General features: G+C 40.9%; 1 protein-coding gene and 1 long non-coding RNA gene across 9 annotated transcripts; both read left to right on the top strand.

Moving 5' to 3' along the window:
- Window positions 1-242: 242 nt before the first annotated feature.
- SRSF1 (serine and arginine rich splicing factor 1) lies at window positions 243-6,333 on the top strand. Of its 7 annotated transcripts, none has more exons than XR_010118424.1 (6): window positions 1,706-2,885; window positions 3,302-3,486; window positions 3,852-4,024; window positions 4,225-4,411; window positions 4,784-4,902; window positions 5,825-6,333. XR_010118424.1 is itself a non-coding variant. In XM_055258845.2 (5 exons), exons 1-5 carry the CDS (start codon window positions 2,692-2,694, stop codon window positions 4,804-4,806), a joined length of 762 nt encoding a protein of 253 aa, XP_055114820.1. In that variant the 5' UTR covers window positions 1,706-2,691; the 3' UTR covers window positions 4,807-6,333. The 7 variants fall into 7 exon arrangements, 3 of the variants coding, with proteins under 3 accessions (XP_063486008.1, XP_055114820.1, XP_055114821.1); XR_010118423.1 differs by having other exon boundaries at window positions 4,208-4,411; XR_008653286.2 differs by lacking the exon at window positions 4,225-4,411.
- A 4,113-nt stretch (window positions 6,334-10,446) lies between these two features.
- LOC134735381 (uncharacterized) lies at window positions 10,447-20,727 on the top strand. 2 transcript variants are annotated; one of them, XR_010118427.1, is made up of 3 exons: window positions 10,447-11,708; window positions 16,156-20,111; window positions 20,488-20,727. It is a non-coding gene; the product is annotated as an uncharacterized lncRNA (long non-coding RNA). The 2 variants fall into 2 exon arrangements; XR_010118426.1 differs by lacking the exon at window positions 10,447-11,708 and having other exon boundaries at window positions 11,715-20,111.
- Window positions 20,728-20,863: the final 136 nt, after the last annotated feature.

Below are 20,863 nucleotides of genomic sequence, written 5' to 3'. Positions count from 1 at the left end.
TCAAAAAAAAAAAAAAAAAATATATATATATATATATATACACACACACACACATACACACACACAAACACACATCTATATATACTTGAAGGATGGTCTGAAGGATAGGCAATCTATCCTTCCTTTGACAATTTTCAGAAGTTCTTTTTCCTTTTGGGATCTATGGACTCCTTTAAGAAGTTCATCAAAATTCCAAATCCTCTTCCCAGAAAAAAGTACACACATGCATATAATTTTGTACATGAACACATGCATATAATTTTGGAAAATATTACAGAAAGCTCAAGGATTACCAAAGGTCATCTGTGGATATACCGAGGATCTACAGACAAAAGACCAAGCATCCCTGCTCATTTCAAATTGAATTTGTATTTTGGGGTCACCGAGAAACATTTGTAAAATATATTTCATCAGCTTTTAGAATTAGGAAAACATGTCCTTCTCCTGAATGACCTATTTATTTTTATCCCAAAGGCACTTTGGATTTTGAATACACAATACTTCTGTACCCTTCTTTACCGTGACTTCTGGGAAGACTAAAGTAAAATTTGCAATCTATCTCAACAAATTCAACGGGCTTTCACTGCAGGCATTTTGTATAGCAATTTATGCTTATTTAATTTAATCCACCCCTTATTTTCCCATTCCTCTGATTTCTTACTCTAGTATTTTTTGTTGTTGTTAGATGGAGTCTTGTTCTGTCACCCAGGCCGGAGTGCAGTGGCGTGATTTCCGCTCACTGCAGCCTCCACCTCCTAAGGGTTCAAGAGATTGTCCTGTCTCACCCTACCGAGTAGCTGGGACTACAGGCACGCGCCACCATGGCCGGCTAATGTTTTGTATTTTTAGAAGAGACGGGTTTCGACATGTTGGTCTCCAACTCCTGACCTCAGGTGATCCGCCCGCCTCGGCCTCCCAAAGTGCTGGGATTACAGGAGTGAGCCACCACGCCCAGCCTCATCTAGTTTTAATAATGTTTTATGGTATCTTTGTAAATTGCCTCACATCCTTGTGGAAAGGGACTGCTGTAAATAAATAACATGAAGAAAATTATCCCTTAAATTCAGGGTGTAGATCTGTTATGGCAAACTTATGACTGCACGGTTTGATTTTAACTTGTTGTTGTTTCCCCCTCCTTTTTTTTTTTTTTAGGAGGAGTCTCACTCTGTAGCCCAGGCTGCAGTGCAAAGGCGCCATCTCGGCTCACTGCAACCTCCGCCTCCAGGGTTCTAGCGATTCTCCTGCCTCAGCCTCTCCGAGTAGCTGGGACTACAGGCGCCCGCCACCAAGCCCGGCTAATTTTTTGTTTTTTCAGTAGAGACGGGATTTCACCATGTTGGCCAGACTGGTCTCGAATTCCTGACCTCAAGTGATCCAACCGCCTCGGCCTCCCAAAGTGCTGGCATGAGCCACCGCGCCCAGCCTGATTTGAATTTGAATTCATTAGCGACGTTTAAAAATCCCAAGATTTCACATAAAAATCCAGATTTCAGACGTCGAAAAAAAAGTAAAATGTTATCTCCCAATGCCGCAGGCAAATAGGATAACAGTCCTGAATAGCAACCGCGGTCTCTAGTGGTTACGGTTCTCACATCCATTTTGCTCCATTTTATTACCTGAGAGGACTGGTATTTTCAAAACCTGGTGTATCAGTAACTTTTAGGGGAAACTTTTGAAAAAAGGACTGCACACACGCACCCTTTCTTCCTTCTCGTTCTTTGAAAGCAAACAACAGAAACAATTCATCCTGCAGGCATTCTGCGCTAATCCCACGGACAGGCGATTAACAAGAGATAAAAAGGTGTGGGTCCCAGAGGCAGTACGGTGTTACCCCTTCTGGTTGGCAGATACCACGTTGCCGGTCGGGATACGGACCCACTGCGACTAGCACAAGGAGTGCTGAACTGAGCTATGCAAAGTTCTGACGAGAAGGTGGAACGGTACTTAATGAAGAGGATTAAGGAATCTAAATCGGTTTCGCTAAATTAGACACATCTGTCTAAGCAGCCACGGCCTGTTCGCAGCAGCGTGGGGAAGACAAACCAACGCCCCAGCTCTCCATTCAATCACCGGCAACTCAGCTCTGGACTAGACGCACTCTTCGAAGATACCCGGGTTTCCGGAGCAACCGCCCGGACCGTCCCCCTTTGGCCCCGCCTCCGAGACTCTTTCCCGCCAAAGGCCGTTATCGCCGCAGAGCATGGTGGGACAACGCTTTAGGCTAGGTTTCACCAAGTCCTTTGAAGGCGCCGAGTTGCTTTCAAAGATCCTCATTCCTGGGGAAATCGACCATCCTTCAAGACCCGACCTGGATGACTAGCTCCTTTAACGAAAGTTCGTTATTTAACTTTTACCAAACGGCTGGTCACCCTGTTCACAAACCACCCCAAGCTGGGAACGCGGGGGACTTTTTTTTCCCCTTCGTGCGGAGGGTGACGTCGCGCGTGCGTGCGCGTGCGTTGAGCGTAGCCTTCGCAGCATGCGTTGCGCTCCCGCGCGTGCGTGTTGGGATCGAATCGCTGTTTCCTTCCGCTTCTCTTCCTCTGTCTCCCCCCATATCCGTGCGCCGAGCTGATAAAGGCGCCATTTTGGAGGGGCCGCGGGAGACGTGGTGCCGCTGCGGGCTCGCTCTGCCGTGCGCTAGGCTTGGTGGGAAGGCCTGTTCTCGAGTCCGCGCTTTTCGTCACCGCCATGTCGGGAGGTGGTGTGATTCGTGGCCCCGCAGGGAACAACGATTGCCGCATCTACGTGGGTAACTTACCTCCAGACATCCGAACCAAGGACATTGAGGACGTGTTCTACAAATACGGCGCTATCCGCGACATCGACCTCAAGAATCGCCGCGGGGGACCGCCTTTCGCCTTCGTTGAGTTCGAGGACCCGCGGTGAGGCGGCATGGGGCTTGCAGCCTTGAGGAAATAGGTCCGAGTAGTCGGGGAAGGCTCCAAGGCCTTAACATAGAGAACGGGGAAGCGGGGGCTCTTAGAGAGGTTGGGGCGAGACTGTATCGCCCATGCAGGAGTCGAGTAAGGAGCTGAGTTGGTGTGGCTTCTCTGGCGCCTCGCCTTGGACGTCCCCGGAGCCCATTCGCAGGCTGGAGCGGGAAACTGAGGCGCTGAGGGCTGGTGTAGTGGTTGGGAGCCTGGCGTGTTTCTGGGTGGGGGAGGGGCCATTCCTATTATGCGGCGCATGTGGGCTCTTCCACGTTGGGTGCGCATGTGCGGGGGGTTTGCTGGTTCCCGAGTGAGCGAGCTTCTCCTCCTGGTCTTTCTCATGCCTTTTACCTTCTGCGATCCCGCAGAGACGCGGAAGACGCGGTGTATGGTCGCGACGGCTATGATTACGATGGGTACCGTCTGCGGGTGGAGTTTCCTCGAAGCGGCCGTGGAACAGGCCGAGGCGGCGGCGGGGGTGGAGGTGGCGGAGCTCCCCGAGGTCGCTATGGCCCCCCATCCAGGCGGTCTGAAAACAGAGTGGTTGTCTCTGGTGAGTGTACTGGTTGTGTGGATTGATGTGAAGGGACGGAAACTACCTAAAATTTTTCTCTTGCGTGACCAGTTTAATAATTGCAAATTTTTCATGCTAGGTCTTAAATTGCTTTAGTTTTTGGGTGAATTTAATAAACGAGGATTGCTGCTGTGGTGATTTATCAAATTAGGTTGCGGTACTAGATACGAAGATCGTTACAAATAATTTTGGACTCTGGATTCCAGAATCTTACAGCTCTTTACCTGGTATCACTTAAGTACACCTATTAAGTACTTTAAAGTACTCTTTGTCCTAACGTACCTTACTAGCTTAACGTGAAATTTAAGATAATTGATTCTAAGAAAAATAAATCACTTTTTCAGGACTGCCTCCAAGTGGAAGTTGGCAGGATTTAAAGGATCACATGCGTGAAGCAGGTGATGTATGTTATGCTGATGTTTACCGAGATGGCACTGGTGTCGTGGAGTTTGTACGGAAAGAAGATATGACCTATGCAGTTCGAAAACTGGATAACACTAAGTTTAGATCTCATGAGGTAGGTTATACACGTATTCTTTTTTTTGACCAGAATTGGATACAGTGGTCTTAACAGTGGAATTTCAAGGTAAGGATTCAGGCAAGGGTGTCCAAGTAAATTGCCAGATTTCTGGTTTTAGTTACATTGTATTCATTCAGCATGCCTGAAGATAGATGAAAGCTTAGATCTTTCAATGGAAAGTTCTGTCTATCCAATAGGGAGAAACTGCCTACATCCGGGTTAAAGTTGATGGGCCCAGAAGTCCAAGTTATGGAAGATCTCGATCTCGAAGCCGTAGTCGTAGCAGAAGCCGTAGCAGAAGCAACAGCAGGAGTCGCAGTTACTCCCCAAGGAGAAGCAGAGGATCACCACGCTATTCTCCCCGTCATAGCAGATCTCGCTCTCGTACATAAGATGATTGGTGACACTTTTTGTAGAACCCATGTTGTATACAGTTTTCCTTTATTCAGTACAATCTTTTCATTTTTTAATTCAAACTGTTTTGTTCAGAATGGGCTAAAGTGTTGAATTGCATTCTTGTAATATCCCCTTGCTCCTAACATCTACATTCCCTTCGTGTCTTTGATAAATTGTATTTTAAGTGATGTCATAGACAGGATTGTTTAAATTTAGTTAACTCCATACTCTTCAGACTGTGATATTGTGTAAATGTCTATCTGCCCTGGTTTGTGTGAACTGGGATGTTGGGGGTGTTTGTGGTTATCTTACCTGGGGAAGTTCTTATGTTTATCTTGCTTTTCATGTGTCTTTCTGTAGACATATCTGAAGAGATGGATTAAGAATGCTTTGGATTAAGGATTGTGGAGCACATTTCAATCATTTTAGGATTGTCAAAAGGAGGATTGAGGAGGATCAGATCAATAATGGAGGCAATGGTATGACTCCAAGTGCTATTGTCACAGATGAAATTGGCAGTATTGACCTTATACTAAAAGGCAGGGGTTAAAAATGATTATATACATTTTCATTAAAACACTTGCAAACATTTTATTCAGTTATCTTTAGCTACAATTGCTTTGCTCTTTAAACCTTGGCAATTGTGGCAAAATTATATTGCCCATTTTGTAGCAACTTATTTTGCTCCCTTCCCCCCATTTTTGTTTTAATAGGGACTAATGTGGGAAGAACTGGCTAATTTGTCACAGTGCTTAGTTACAACTGTTAATGTGTGACCTGCTGTTGGTGTACATGTGGGTACAGGGTGTCTTTAAATCCAACAAGATAGAGTATAATATCAATACTGCTAAATCTGCATGTCCTCTGTGTGACTGATAGAGCGTTGCTATTTCATTTTTTTTAAGACAAAATGAAAGCAAAATATAGAGTTCCAATGTATTGGTGTAGATAATCTAGTTGGGAATACTTTTAAGTCTCACCTTCCCCTTTAAACTAATATTCATAATTGGTTCATATGTTTAAAAGACTTTAATTTACAAATTAAATTGCAAATGGGAGCATTAGATTTAGTTTTAGACTTAGGTGGGTAGCAATGCCAGTAAACTTAAATTACGTAACTTCTTGCAACCACGAAACCTGTAATACGCTGTACAGTAACAAGTGTTGGCATTATCAGTTGAACTGTAAATACAAAATGCTTCTTCCAATTAGTCTCTATGATGATTAAGTTTCTAAAATTTATCTGAACACCATTCAGAAACTTGTTTTGGGGAATTTGATAGTTATTGATGTGCATCTGTTAAACTGATGACAGACATAACTCATCATTCCCCAGAAACCTTTTTTGATTACAGTATCTAACATTTTGCCTCCTCTTTTTTGGTTTTGCTGGTTATAAAGGTTTGGATTGGAGAGGGCTCACTGGATCCCAATCCTTGGAGCTGGATCATTGGATTCAAATCATAATGTGGATAGGATAGGGAGGATGAATTACCAGGATTCATGGAGCGGGATCAGATTACCAGGAACATAGGAGTGGATTCCTGCCCCAACCAAACCGCATTCGTGTGGATTTTTTTATTCAACTTAATTGGCTATTCCAAAGATTTTTTTTTTCCTATTTTTGACGATTGGAGCCCTTAAGATGCACGATGGAATTGTGTTTTGCGTTTTTTGGTAAAAGGAGCAAAGCGAGGACCTGGAGATAAACGCTGGAGCAATCTCCTTGGAAGGATTCAGCACGAGTAGATGGTAAACATTTAAAGGGGAAAGGGGGGGTTTGTTTAAAATAGTAAATCAGTAAGTCACTTCTAAATTTAAAGAAAACAAAATTGGAGTTGAAGAATAAGTAGGTTTCCAATTGGCTATTGCCATTTTCTTTGAAAAAATAAACATTTTTTAAAAAACTATGCATGGTTGTCCTTTTTCCTCTTCATGTAAGATTCTAACTGGGTCTATCAGTTAATCTTTAAATTGTTAAGTAAGATAAGATTTTGACTCTTGTGTTAATGTGTTAGCAAATTAAAAGTTCTTAAAAGGCAATCTAATGGTATTAGCCATCTTTTATTGTTAATTGTAAAAGTCTTCAGGGGAAAGCAAAAGGGGAGAATAAGGCATTTGTGTATGTAACTTGGTAAATGACGGTGGGGGGTGGATCTAGCATCTGAAAGATAAGCTTCTCTACTTTGTTATAAAGTGGTTAAAAAACTATAGATGCTGCTTATTTTCTGGTGGTCATAGACAACATAGGCTTTTGTGCAAGATTGGTTGATGGCTAGTAAATTAATGTTCACTTGGAGATAGCTTTTGATATTCTCAATGAAACTCATCTCAAAAAAAGGTAAGTATTAAATGTTAACATCAGCACAGATGTATTAGAACTGTTTTTTGATTTTGAGACAGAGTCTCGCTCTATTCTCCAGACTGGAGTGCAGTGGTGTGATCTGGGCTCACTGCAACCTCCACCCCTGGGTTCGAGTGATTCTCGTGCCTCAGTCTCCCGAGTAGCTGGGATTACAAGTGTGTGCCACCCTTGCCTGGCTAATTTTGTGTTTTTAGTAGAGATGCAGTTTCTCTATGTTACCCAGGCTGGTCCCAAAACTCCTGGCCTCAAGTGATCTGCCTGCCTTGGCCTCCCAAAGTGTTAGGATTACAGGTGTGAGCCACCATGCTCAGCCTGTAGAACTTTTAACACAAGTCACATTTCTTTTTTGAAAGGGAAAGAGTGTACAAGATTAACTGCTGCTTTGGATGAATCATTGCTAATAAAAAGCTGGGCATTTAGAATTTTGCCTTATAAGCCCTTCTCAACCATAAGATGATTTTGTACCAAAAACTTTGGTGTTCTCTACCAAAGCAGTTGTTAAAAACTTTTAGTCAGCTACTTTTTGTATTTGTCTGACAGCCCCTTGATACTATTTAGGTTGGGGGAGGGGACCTAAAATAAATAGCTTTAACATTTCCCTTGGGTGCTAATCATAGTTGGAAGTTGAATTTAAGGTGATTATTTGGGTGACAATTAAAAACCTAGGGAAAACCAGAAATCTTGGTAGTGGAAGAAACGTGTAAGGTCACCCCAATCGGTAGATTTTAATGAACGTTGTGGAATGTTGCGAAGAGGGGATGTTAAGTTGAATGCAGAATTTCACTAAGTACTTAGTGTAAATTTATTAAGGATGTAGCTCTTTTTATCTAAGAATTCAATGTAATGGCCAAAAGGCAGATTTACTGTTTAAAATTTGAATAGTTTTACATGACATTCTTTAAATTCTAAGTTTTATGTGTAGAACATTTTAAAAATTCATCAGATTATTAAAGGGAAAATAAATGATTAATGATAATTTTGGAAGGTTAATGTGACCTAGACTGAAGTAAACTTTGGTTCATTTGTGTTCATTGAATGTTTTGGAAACGACCAAAAATGTAAATAGCCTTCACTCAAGTTTGAGCGTTTAAAGTTGAAAGATGGGCTTTACTAAAAGTTATAGTAATTCTAACCTCACATTGAAATGAGACAGTATTCCTTGTTACACAGGCTGAATTTGAAGATTAGACAGGACCTAATGTTTACTTAATGAAAGGTAAAGGGGCATAGGTTTTGTAGTTAAGATGACCAGACAGCTAAAAGCTCTGATGGGAAGTATGGACTGCTCCTAATTATAGTCGCAGAAAGTGGACCTTTAGGTCTCTATCCATATTGGCAATTATTAGAAGAAAGTTACACCCTTTTGAAACTACAAAAGCTGTCTTGGAATTTCCCCCTCTTCTCCCTATTTATGTCCCCTTAAAATATTTTAGGGAGCCTATAATTATTTTCTAACCAAGGAAAAAAGTCTTTAAGAAGCAATTACTTTTCATAACATCAGATTGAATAACCCACCTTGCTGTTCAGCCCACATCCTACTGGAAACAAAAGGTAAGAAACCCATTTTCTGGTTCTTGATTGTTTGGATCTGAATTTTGTTTTTAAAACTATGCTAAGTTTAATGTTTTTTAAAATGCTGTTTGGAATATGAATAGATTCCCCACAAAATGATTTTCCTAAGTTTTACGCTTTAGTAAATATTCAGTGCTCACGTCTGGGCATCATAGTGCTTGCGTTTAATATGATTTATTGTAGAATCTCAACTTTTCTTGGTGTTGTCTTTGAAACATTGTCTTGGTCATTAGGACCGGTGTTTTCACATTTCTGTGGTCAAGGTGAATTTCTTATGTGTGCCTTTTTGCTTACTTTGTATATGAATTTTGTAATTTAAATTGCAAGTAAGTTATATATATGTATTTACCATAAATAGTATTAAAAGATGAGAAACTGTTAGACTGAAGTTCTGTTGTAACATAACCACTATTATTTCCATCACAGTATGAAGAGTGCAAACGCAGAAAACAGATTACAGTCTCTTACCCATTTTTTGAAATCCAAAAACTATGAAAACAAAAGATTTTCTGTTGTTGAGCTAATTAAATGTGAACCCTGACCAGAATTGCTGCCTTCATTTTGCACTTAGTGTGACTAAACTGTTTACTGTTGAACGTCATTATTCATTGCACAGTTGCCACAGACTTTGATGAGGGTTTTATGTAATACAGGGTATATATGTACGTTATAAAGGGCATACAGCTCTGAATCCCAGATACGTCTATCTCCAAAGAGTTCATATAAGGGATTGTAGGAACTGTACTAGCATACACAGGCCTAATGCTTTTGTCTGTAACTGGGGTGTCGACTGAAAAACCTGTTATTGTGAATCCTTTATTGATTGAATTTTAAGTTCCCCCATCTTTTTAGGCTGAAGCAGCCACAAGAAAAAAAGGTATGGCCCACATTTCTTTACATTCTGTTGTAATAGTGGACTCAACAATTATATCCCATTGAAGCAAATACTCAGGCATCCTAGAGTGTACAATACAACATTCTTTTGAGTTATTGTTTCTGTATCAGTACTTAAAGGAACATTGACCAATTAGATCCTATAGGAAAAGCTGGAATTGGCATGAAGTACAGAGATTATAAGGAAACATCTGTTCATTATGTCTATCGTGATTGTCTATTGAATGAATAGTAGTGCTGCCAAAAGTAACTTGCTTTAAACAAACCCCAAGAGATTATAGTATACTTAAACCAGTACTTATTTCTGTTACTGAGACCTTTGCAGTGCTTCTTGGTAGCTTTGAAAGCTAATGCCTAACAACCCCGAGGGTGGTTGTGAGCTTGTAGTGATTAAAGGAAGGATTTTTAAATTATTATAAAAACACTACATGCTTCATTAATGCACAGAATAAAAATTGAATAAATGACTCTTTGTCATATAGAAGTTAATTTAGGCAGATACAACATTTGTAATTTACATTTTAATAGGTGCTAGGCTGGGATTTCAGGGGGTGAAAAGTCATACATGACTTTTCGTAAGAAGTTGACTATTTAGGTAAGCAAAACGGAACACTTAGGTCAGCTTTGATACTCAAGCATCGGGTTAAAAAGCATCAGACTTCTGTCACCAGACAACTTATAAGTGCCAACTATTGGCAGAACTGTGGACATAAAGATAGTGGAGGCAACTTCTCTAAGATGCTATACTCACCTCCACCAAATGCACTTTGAACAAAAACAACTTGTAGAAATAGGTCTTAATTTTAATTTTAATTTTTATTTTTTACAACATACTGTATTGTGCTAGGGAAAATCACTTAGCCACTAGAGGGAGGTATAACACAAAATTAAGCAGGAAATAATCCCCATTATAGATACATACAACAAAGTGGAGACCAGCTAACTACCTTGATCCTCTGTATCAGCTCTAAAGTTAGATGGTTTGGGTAAGTTTTCTTGCAACTTTACCTTTGTCTTCCTATCTTTTGTGCAAAATTATTCCCCTTTTCAGCTTTCGCATCCATTTAGGTTTTCAGTAGAGTTTACCTTACAGTCACTCATTTTGTAACAAATCTAGGTTGTGGGACTAAGAAAATACTGAAGACATAAGTCTGCTTCTTTTTCTGCCTACCTTGTACATCAGGTATGGAATAATGCCATGAATGTGAGAATTGGGAACAGGAGTTAGGTGTGCTGGGGGAAAACTAGACATAACAATTTGGTTATGAACTAGAAGAAATGAATATGCTTTCAGAGACCTGCAGTTTGCTTTTATGGAGTGACAGTTTCAGATGTGATTATCTTCTCAGTATTACTAAGAGGTTCTTAAAGTTTGTCCTAAAATCCTACTGATGTGTCAACTTAGCTGTTTTCTATTTTCTAGGCCTCACTTAAGTAGCAGGTTGTCTTGTGACCAAAAAGTCAGTACACACAGTAGTTAATGCCATATTAACAGCTGAAAATTACTGAGAATTAAACACTTCTAGTATCTGTCATTCCTATCACCACTTTCTCCCCAGTTTCTTTTATAAAAAATGGAAAGGACACAAACTTGTCTCCTGTTTACAGCATAAATTGTCATTGAGAATACTAAACCTTTTAGGCCCACATGATGGGATTTAGTCATCCAGAAGACAGGTGTGGGACAACTGGCCTTAAAATATTAATTTTAGAAAATCGGTCTGCTTCAAAGAATAAAGCACTAAAAGTGGACAAAGTGGACTTCTTGTGGGGGGAAAAGTAATCAAGTTTACACAGTAGTGATTTCCTTGCCTGCTAAGGTAACACTAAGTAGCAAGGAAGGATACAGAAGGTAGTTACTGTTAACTAGTCTTGCTGCAAATTGGATTGACAGCTGAAAGGGCACTAACTAGATTGAAGCCTGTCTTTAATCCTGTAAATGTTAGCTCTGGTGTCCCTTTGATAATTTTAAAATAACTTTTGAAGACGCACTCTGAAGCCACAAATTAGGCAAATGAAAATTAATTCATAATAATTGTAGAAAGAAAAGTGCTAAACCTGGAGATTGTAAAGTGCTAAGAAAAACCATGGTAGAATTGTTCCCTCAGGTGCTGTGTATTAGAGGAGTCTTTATATGTCATTTTGGGATAAGCTTTCAACAATTATTAAGGCTTAAGACTATAGGATCAGTCAAACAAAAGAGAAGGTACAACCTTTAGATAGGACTGGGAAGTGCTGGGTGAATCTCTTCTACCCTTAACAGTGGCATGCCTAGGAATTTGAATTATAAAATAACACCAAGAGTGACATTCACATTTTTTTTTTGTCTGTTTTTGACACAGGGTCTGTCTCTGTCACCCAGGCTGGAGTGTAGTGGCATAATCTCAGCTCACTGCAACCTCCGCCTCCCGGGTTCAAGCAATTCTCCTGCCTCCCAAGTAGCTGGTATTACAGGTGCCCACCACCACATCTGGCTAATTTTTGTATTTTTAGTAGAGACAGGGTTTCACTATGTTGGCTCAGCTGGTCTCTGAACTCTTGATCTCAAGTGATCCGCCCGCCTCGGCCTCCCAAAGTGCTGGGATTACAGGTGTGAGCCAGCGCGCCTAGCTGACATCCACAACTTAAGGCTAGAAATGTAAAATGTTGGTTCGCAGCGTAACGAGCACATTCCAAAGAAAACTCAAATGGCTCCTTTGTACTCTAAAAATAGTAAATTTGCAGCAAGATGATAGTCAAGTTCTGTGTCTTCAGGGTGCCACCGCATCTATGATTTAGACTAACCTAGAGATTGTTTACTTGCCAAATAGAGTTCTTCAAGATGATGTTTGGATTTGTCTTCCCATCTCCAGTTGCCATATCAGCATTTTTGTCTGTACCCAAATTCATATTACTGAAGTGTTAAAGCTGGTTTCAGTGACTCCAGTTTCTTAAAACATGTCACTCCCTTAATATGAGTTAACAGTGGGTTATATTCTACCTTTCCAATTTATCCTGTTCTCAATCACATCTTCCCCTACCCTGGTTGATTTGGTAAATATATATATTTTTTAACTCTACAGACCCAGGAACTGAATATATTTATATTTCCCAATGAGCTAAATGCAGTGCTGACAGTTTTAATATTGATTGGTGAGATGGAAAGAATTTAGTACTCCCTAAAAACAAAGCACTGTAGAAGTCTGTTTCACAAGCTATTCGTTAACTGGGTGGATTATTGGAGAAGGTATTTTAATACTAATAACTCCTCAGATGTGAAGCCAGAAAATTTGAATTAATCTAAATGCTAGCCTAAGTCCAAGTATAATTGGATAAGTAAATGTTGCTCCGAGAATTGGTCTTGCAAAGACAGACCAATTGTAAGACCAAAGTAAGTGGTTTTGATGTAAGCTGTGCACACTTTCAGTACAGATCATGAAGAATTGATGACATTGTCTCCTAAAAGACTAAGTAGTTGCCTCCTAGGTATCCTTTTTCAGTCATTCTCTTTTAAGCTTCTTACAGAGGAAGCTTTAAGTTGCCTCAGAATTTAGTGGTATTGCCTCAGCGAGAATTCCTGCATATTTCTCTTTGGGATGGAATCACTTTGGTTCTTTTTTTGTTGTTGGTAACTATTCATAAAGAGATTAATACATAACGATGTATTGTGAAGAGACTAGATAGTATGTATATTATTCCTTGGGTTGGGAGGCTTAAGCATTACTTCAGGACCCTGACCCTGGTCTTTAGGTTTATAGGATCAGCTAGCTTAAACAATTCTCTCAAAACCAAGAGACCCAGCATTCATACATTTTAACACCCCACACCATAAATCCCATAAGCAGCCCCATTCCTTTTGCCATTAAAAACCTCACCCCTTCGTGATCACACCTAACGACTGAAGCATTCTTGAACTAATTGCATTATTTCTTCTTTGCTTCTCTTCATGTTTTAGAAAGTGTGCTATCTGTGCAGGCACTCACATGTTGCCCTTAAGCTGTTCTCTAGTTTAACATGTATGTTTTGTTTTCCTCAGCTACATAGTAAACTGAGAGCAAAGGCTGGTTTTTTTGTTTTGTTGTTTTTGTTTGTTTGGTTTTTTTTAGACGGCATCTTGTACTGTCACTTGGGCCGGAGTGCAGTGGTGCAATCTCAGCTCACTGCAACCTCCACCTCCTGGGTTCAAGCGATTCTCCTGCCTCAGCCTCCCAAGTAGCTGGGATTACAGGCACCTGCCACTACATCTCGCTAATTTTTTGTATTTTTAGTAGAGACAGGTTTTCACTATGTTGGCCAGGCTGGTCTCAAACTCCTGACCTCGTGATCTGCACACTTCGGCCTCCCAAAGTGCTGGGGTTACAGGCATAAGCCACTGCGCCCGGCCCCCCAAAGGCTATGTTTTAAACTTTGACATTTCTAAGATGTCCAGAATGCTAGTGCCTGCACCTTAATAAATGTTTGTGAATAAATACATTATTGAAATCTTAGGCAGGTGTGCCACATCGCTTAAATCTGAGACACTGTGTTCTTCAGTCAGATCATGCATATTCCTAGAATAGTAACCTCAAAAGTTTATACCCTTGCTACCTTTTTTATATTTTTTGTAGAGACAGGATCTTGCTCTGTTTCTCAGAGTGTTTTTGAACTCCTGGGCTTAAGCAGTCCTCCCACCTTGGCTTCCTAAAGTGCTGGGATTACAGGTATGAGCCACTGCGTCCAGTGTTGATACTGTGGCTCATTTTAATTCTCACGTAGTATTTAGTTTCATTTTGCAGTTTGAGGAAATAGGCCCAGAGATATTAAAGTGGCAGGCCCAGAACTTGAATCCAGGTCTTGTGATGAGAAATTCTCGTTTTACTATCACGTTGCATTGTAAAGCCAGCCTGCTTTTTCCAGTTGGGAGGCCTCGGGGAGAAAAGTCCGACCCAAGTGAGAAACACCTGTAATATCTACCAGATGCCAGCAGGGTGTCCCATGGTGCTGTCTTTAATCCATGTTCTTACCCTGTGTGCTGAGGGTTGTTCTAGAGTAGGACTACATCTAGTCACAGTGGCCATGTTCCAGAGCCTGGCAGCAAGAAAGAGGGATGCCTGGCTCCTTGGCTTTCCACTTTGCAGTGCACAGCCAGCTCTCTCAGAGAAGCCCTGGCCCTCTCTTGACCCCTACTATTGAGGCTGGCCCCACAGGAGGACAGCTGGTCACACAGTGGCCGAGGCCTGGCTAGCCACTCAATAACTACGCAGCAGCCCCACAAAATCATAGAAAAGAACCTGTGAAAGGGTAAATGTTTAAAACATCTGCATTTGTGTTGATAGCTGAGTATACACTTACATTAGTAACAGATCCACAAAAATGACCCACTCTAGGAATTTAAGTTTAAAAGCCAATGTGTGGTAACTTCCAGTTTCCAATAAAAATGTTTGCATTACACTTAGCCTATGTATACAACCTCTTAGGTATCAGTTTTTGTATTCAGCAACCCTAGTTGGTAATCTACAGTGTCAAAACTATCACTTATGTGAAAACAAATAGCCCTTTAAAAATTTCCTTTCCCAATGCTCGTTAAGCACTTGGTACAAATGTCTGTAACTTTTATAATTATTTCTTTGCAAGGCTTGGTTTCTTCAGTAGAGAAGATTCTTAGAAGTATCCCCAGTGACAGTACAGCTCTTGGCATTTAGTAGGTGCTCAGTAATTATTTTACTGAAATACCAATGTTTCCATAATAGTTCTGGGATAATTCTACATACAAGCCATTTTTCTAAGGAGAGTCCACATTAGAGAGGTCTTTGTTTTGTATTCAAGATGGTTAAAATTAATTATGAACTGGGAAGTTAGTCCCTGGGGTGTCCTGGCTGGCCTTTGGAAATCTTCACTACATCTTTCTGGGTTGGAATTCTCAACCACAGCCTGAACGTGGGGCTGTATCTGAGCTGTCTCTGAGTGCCGTCCATTTGACATATCGAGGACTGGGTGTTTACCAGGGCTCTTCAAGCCACTGGGAGAAACAGCTAAAGAGTAACCTACTGATTTGAGATGTGGATTTGTGCCCCATCCCTTTCTCCCTGTTTCCCACAGGAGTTTTATCCCAAACTCTTAAGCCATTTTTAAGGAGATCACTGGAACAAACTCCAAACCTACCCTCTAATAGTCAAGTTTACCTGAATTTTCTCAGTTCTCGGGAGAAGACTAATCACACATTGTAGTACCAACTTGGACTCTTCATGTGCTTTTCTTAACTGATTAGAGTAACACAACTAAAGTGTATAGAACATACATGGGGCTTCATCAGGCTTCAGAATCAGTTTCACTAGATGTGCTATGTAGGAGGCCACGGAAAAATAACTGTAGGAGTAAAAGTTATCAGTTCTGATGCAAACAATCATTTTGTCCCATATTATAAATAAATTGGCCTGAAAATATCCTTTCATATGTGAGGAATAAGTATATGGTGCCTTTCTCCTTTAAAGTATGAACTGCTAAAAGACAGGGATAACGTGTATTCTGTATTCCAGCACCCACAGTGTGTTTCTGGTCTTCCTACCAGGTGCTCAGGAAGTGTTTTCACTGGCTTGGGTTGACTGCTTGCCATCTGCTCTCTGAGCATTCATTTCTGAATGAAAGGGGAGAAAGTGAAAGGAGAGGTGGGAAGAAAGAGGAAGCTGCAGAAATAAGAGGAAACAGCTGGAGGAGGGAGGTGAAGCTGAGGAGGTGGGACTTACATAAGGTCAGTAAAACAAAAAGCTAGCAGGGGGCAGGGTCAGGCCTTGGGGGTAGAGGGCTAATTAACTTCTGTCAGCTAGTTGGATAGAGCCTTATGTGCTTTGTTAGAGACCAAAGGTACTTCAAAGGAAAAAATCTAGATTCTTCCCTGTGTACCTTAATAATCGTTCATCAGGTCAAAATCTATCCTGTCCTCTAGGAATTCTGGTCTCCCCTCAGGCCTAGCAGAGAGCTTTCTGCCACTACTCAGGCAACCAAGGGTGAAGTGCTTCAAGTAGTATTTGTGGACAGCAGCAGGTAAGCTTGATGTGTTATTCACAGCTTAAAGAGTAAATGCTGAGTACAGCAGTTGTCCATGTGTAGAGCTTTTAATAACCAGCTCAGCAGGCCCCTTCACCTGCTTTTATGCCTGGACCAGATGACTGAATGTAGAACTTTAGGCACTTTTTTTTTTTTTGAGACGGAGTCTCGGTTTGTCGCCCAGGCTGAAGTGCAGTGGCGCGATCTTCAGCTCACTGCAAGCTCTGCCTCCCGGGTTCACACCATTCTCTTGCCTCAGCCTCCCAAGTAGCTGGGACTATGCCAGGCTAATTTTTATATTTTTTAGTAGAGACGGGGTTTCACCGTGTTAGCCAGGTTGGTCTCAATCTCCTGACCTGGTGATCCACCTGCCTCGGCCTCCCAAAGTGCTGGGATTACAGGTGTGAGCCACCACGTCCGGCCCTTTAGGCACTTTCTACTTCTCAAGGTCAAGAAATATCCTTTTAAAAAGTTAATTCCCTTTTCTGGAGCCTAAGCCAGATCTTATCTAGGCCTTGTGTTGCCATCTGTTGGCATTGATTTCTGGAATGGAGCAGCTTTCTCAAAGTTTGGTCTTGCTAGTCATGAGGTCATGTCAGTGTCTTAGGTCACTGCTGCTCACCTTCCTTACCCAGGGAGCATACTGCATCGGTTTCTGAACACCTGTTTTCATTATTCACTGTTCCTCTCACTGCCAAGAATGGAGGGACCCTCAGTTGAAGATCAAATTGACTCTGAAGAAAAACTGGAGAGAGATGTTTCTCTTGGAGTTTGGATAGAGTATTCACTTGATAACGTTTTTGCCCTGCCTTGCTCTTCACAAGAACATCTGGCCAGGCATTAACAATTAGTAAACTTTTTTGCATATGAACAGTATTTTTTTTCTGGTGATGTAGATGGGTGCACATGACACTAAACAATGCTGTTTAGTGTCATTATATCCCTCTTAACTGGTGGGATGTATTTGGGGTGGAGGCTATAGCCAATGAGAAGAGGTTCACCTCTGTACCCGAGAAACTTTGTGTAGGAATTTATTTTTTTACTATTAGCACAATGCTATAATTGAGCTAATCTTTGTAGTTTGGTGCAGGACCACCAAATTTGTGTGACCCATTACCTACTTTTTCCATGCTCAGTCATTACCATGTCCTGAGGCATCTGAGGGCAGTAAGGAACAGGTGTCCAAAGGAGGAATGTTGGTGCCTATGTTTTCCAGTTGTATTGAATTTCTTACTTGGTGTATTTTTGACTTGTCTTAGTTTCTTTCCTTGTGGTCTATGCTATTTTACTTGCGATTTGTTGGATATTCTCCCCTGTTATTAAAGAGTTGTAAAATGGAAGTTAGTATTTCTATGCAAATGCTTTAATGGATGAAGCTGATAGGTTTAGCATTGATTTTTGCCGGTGTCCTTCAACAAGCATGAAGGTGATAAATGTGTTTCCATGGCTTTAGACTCATTTTTGAAGTCTTGGATTGTGTGAACATTCTTAGAAACAATAAAATGTTTTAATTAAAAGCCCTCAACTACCAGTTGAACTCAGTGTCTACTAGGAAAATGGGTAGATTTGTTACATTGTCCCTTTGCTCTCTATGACTTTGTTCCAGTTGTCAAGGAACTTAAAGGGGTATTCAGGAAAAAGAATTCTTGTTTCCCTTTCCTCACCTTGCCAGTTAAATAACTCCTGGTGATACTTCAGGTGGTAGAATTGAAACACAAACCTGACTTCTGACCACATGGGTCAAAGGAAAAGGCAAATGGCTTCAAAGCCCTTAGTGTGCTTGTCCAGTTCAGGCGGTGAGGACTTCTGCTTTCCTCCCTGAGGAGTTTGGAGTATTTAAGGGGGGATGGTGGGGGGGTGTCACTTTGAAAATATGTTGCTTTTTCTCCTGATTGTATTGAGGCTGATATGGAAGGGTTATTTCTTTCTGGCCAATACTTTTTGGTATTTCTAAATATTGCAATCTTGATTTTTACTATTAAATTTGTTAATTGTCAGTTCTGGCTTCTTTGCATAAAGAGTTGGTCCATTAACTTGCCAATTTGAAGCTTCTAACTAGATATTCCCTACTGAAAGTTTTGGATTTGTTTTTAGTTTGTGGAGCAGTCTTAGCTGGGGACAGGTAATTGACAACGGCAGAGATACTTTCTTTTCCTAGGATTCTAAGTCTGTAATCCATATCCTCCATGTATTCACAGGACTTTAAAATTCTCTCCAAACGAGGAAGGAAATATCCTGTTGCTTTCTAATGCTTACTAAAAGTTGTGTTTAGAACAACAGATTTTAATAGGCATCTTCCTTTGTTACGTGTCATTAGCCCTTTGCCCATTTACCTTAGGGCTCTTTGAAGGAGAAATGGATGGGAGAAAACCTGTCACTTGGCGAAAGTAAAGGGAATAATTAACTGGCTCAGAGCTTATGTGCAGAGTTCCCAGCCCCAAAGTTAATCTAGAACTACTCGATAACACCAATAAAAATATTTATTTCACATCTGTTATATTTCTGGAAAATGTTGTAAGCATCTTACATATATTTCTCATTAAATCCACAGGTGGCCATTGTGAGGTAGATATTTTGTTTTAATTTTCCAGATGAGGAAGCTGAGACCCTAAAAGTTTAGGTGACAGGTTATATAACTTGGAGTGTGGGAGGAGGAGAGAGGAACCTGAACAGGGCCAGTTGGGGATCTGACTTTTGTTTGGGTAGATGTAGGCACATTGTATTTTTGGCTTAGATGCTTTATTCATCATGGGTGAAGGTAATACCATTTACTCACTCACCGAAAATTGTTTACAATAATCAAGATGAATTTGCTGTCTTTGGACATCTGTCTTTTGACTGGACCCCAGTATATAGTCTGTGGAAGCTCACTTAAGGAGAGAGCTCCTTTTTTGTTTGGTTAGAGAAATTGTCTGTCCTAAAAGTAGAAATAGCCCCTTCTAGGTAGGGATGGAGCATTTGATCATACTGGTTTCATTATATTCCTCTAACAGTTGGAACCGATTGTTTTTGAGTACTTGTTTCAAACTTCTGAATATTTTCCTTCTGGAAAATAGCTCAGTGTTTAAAATTTATATGATTCTTAAAAGGTTAATTTTTTTTAAAGAATGTTTGAGGAGCAATCAACAATTCTGATCTTGTCTTATAGATAGAAATAGAATTAGCCATTTTCCTCAAGAAAAGTGATTCTTCTGAATCTTAGCTCTTCAGTAATGAGAACTGGACTGTTTTCACTTGACCTCTATTTCCTATTAGTGGGAAACCCCTCCCCAGAGGTGCTGTGTGAAAGATTGCTGGGGAAAGGGTTTCTAGATCCCAGCATAACAAGTTCAAAAGAGTCTAGCGAGATTGTCATTAGAATAATGGTCTTCATTAAGTACTAGTTTTCATAATCCTGAAGCTTCATTTTCACCAATTTGAAAGGCAGTAGCTAGGGAGGAGAAGGCTATGCAGGGAAGGAGGAAAACTCAGGAGTGCATCACAGAGACCTTGAGTGAGTTAAGGCAGGGAAGAAGCAGATTTGCTATCCACTGAATGAAAATAAAAAGAATTCCATTGTCCAAGGTCAGAGCAAGAACACAAAGGTTTTAGTTTACTTAGTTAATTCCTTAGGTTTGGACATTACAGGAGACATGGGGGTCACCCACAGCAGTTTAGCTGATAAATGTATCAGAAACTCTTTCATCATTTTCTGTCCCCTCCTATCTTAGGCTGACCGGTTCCCTGATGTGTTACCTGCTTCTACTGATCCAAACTGCAGAACTTCTCATTCATCCCCAAGGCCTCCAGGCAGTATCCAATGGGGAATCAGCTCTAAAAGGAACCAGACCAACGTTTTCCAGCCCCTTCATTCTGGTGACTGAGGGGAGGAAAGAATGGGAGGGGGTATTCTTGTCTAGTGGATGGAAAGGAAACACACTCAAATTACTGTATCTCCTTGGTTTTCTATTACAGTAGAATTCTCCAGCCATATTTTTATTGTCTATGGGGGAAGTTGGAGATGGTAACCTTGATTAGAAGTGTCTGGAGGGGGATAAATGGAGGGGATAAGATTCAGTTGGTTTTGGAAAATGTTAAAAGTCTTAAAATAATGCGTCCATCTGAAGAATTTTTTCTAAAACCAGAGTTTATAAAAATATCACTGATAGAGCCTGCCCCCTCATTTCCCTGCCACAGGAGATGTCTTGGACTAGAGACTTGTTTAATAATAGCTTGTCTCTGATATTCCCAGTAGCTACCCTCTGTGTGAGGAAAGGATAGAAATGTTCAGGACATCATCATACAGGCTCCTCATCTACAAAGTTCCAGTAGCAGTGACGCCTACACGGAAGACTTGGAACTGCAAACAGAGGCTGGGGTCACCTCAGTGACATCTCCTGACGCTGTCCAACCAGAAGTTCGATTTTTGTTCTGGGGGTGAAGGAGGAAACAGACTGTACTAAAGGACTAAAATAATTTCTTGTCTATACTATCTCACTTGTTTTTATTTTTGGCGGGAGAGGAGGGGTGTTGGGATAGAATTTCACATCCTATCGTGGAGTGAAGGGGAGGATGGGGAGGCTCAGCCCTTCACCCAAGAATAACCCAGTAATGACATCTCTACGCGT

This window comes from Symphalangus syndactylus, chromosome 20 (genome assembly GCF_028878055.3).
Source record: "Symphalangus syndactylus isolate Jambi chromosome 20, NHGRI_mSymSyn1-v2.1_pri, whole genome shotgun sequence".
In the NCBI taxonomy this organism is placed as follows: Eukaryota; Metazoa; Chordata; class Mammalia; order Primates; family Hylobatidae; genus Symphalangus; species Symphalangus syndactylus.
The sequence above is the reverse complement of the archived record's forward strand: the minus strand, read 5'-3'. Positions and strand labels throughout refer to the sequence as shown.

Excerpts from the sequence above, each read along its gene's own strand:
- SRSF1 (XM_063629938.1), top strand. The coding sequence starts at position 2,692 with ATGTCGGGAGGTGGTGTGATTCGTGGCCCCGCAGGGAACAACGATTGC. Across the intron at positions 3,487-3,851 it reads AAACAGAGTGGTTGTCTCTG|GACTGCCTCCAAGTGGAAGT; the intron begins GTGAGTGTACTG and ends TCACTTTTTCAG. Across the intron at positions 4,025-4,207 it reads CTAAGTTTAGATCTCATGAG|TTCTGTCTATCCAATAGGGA; the intron begins GTAGGTTATACA and ends TTCAATGGAAAG.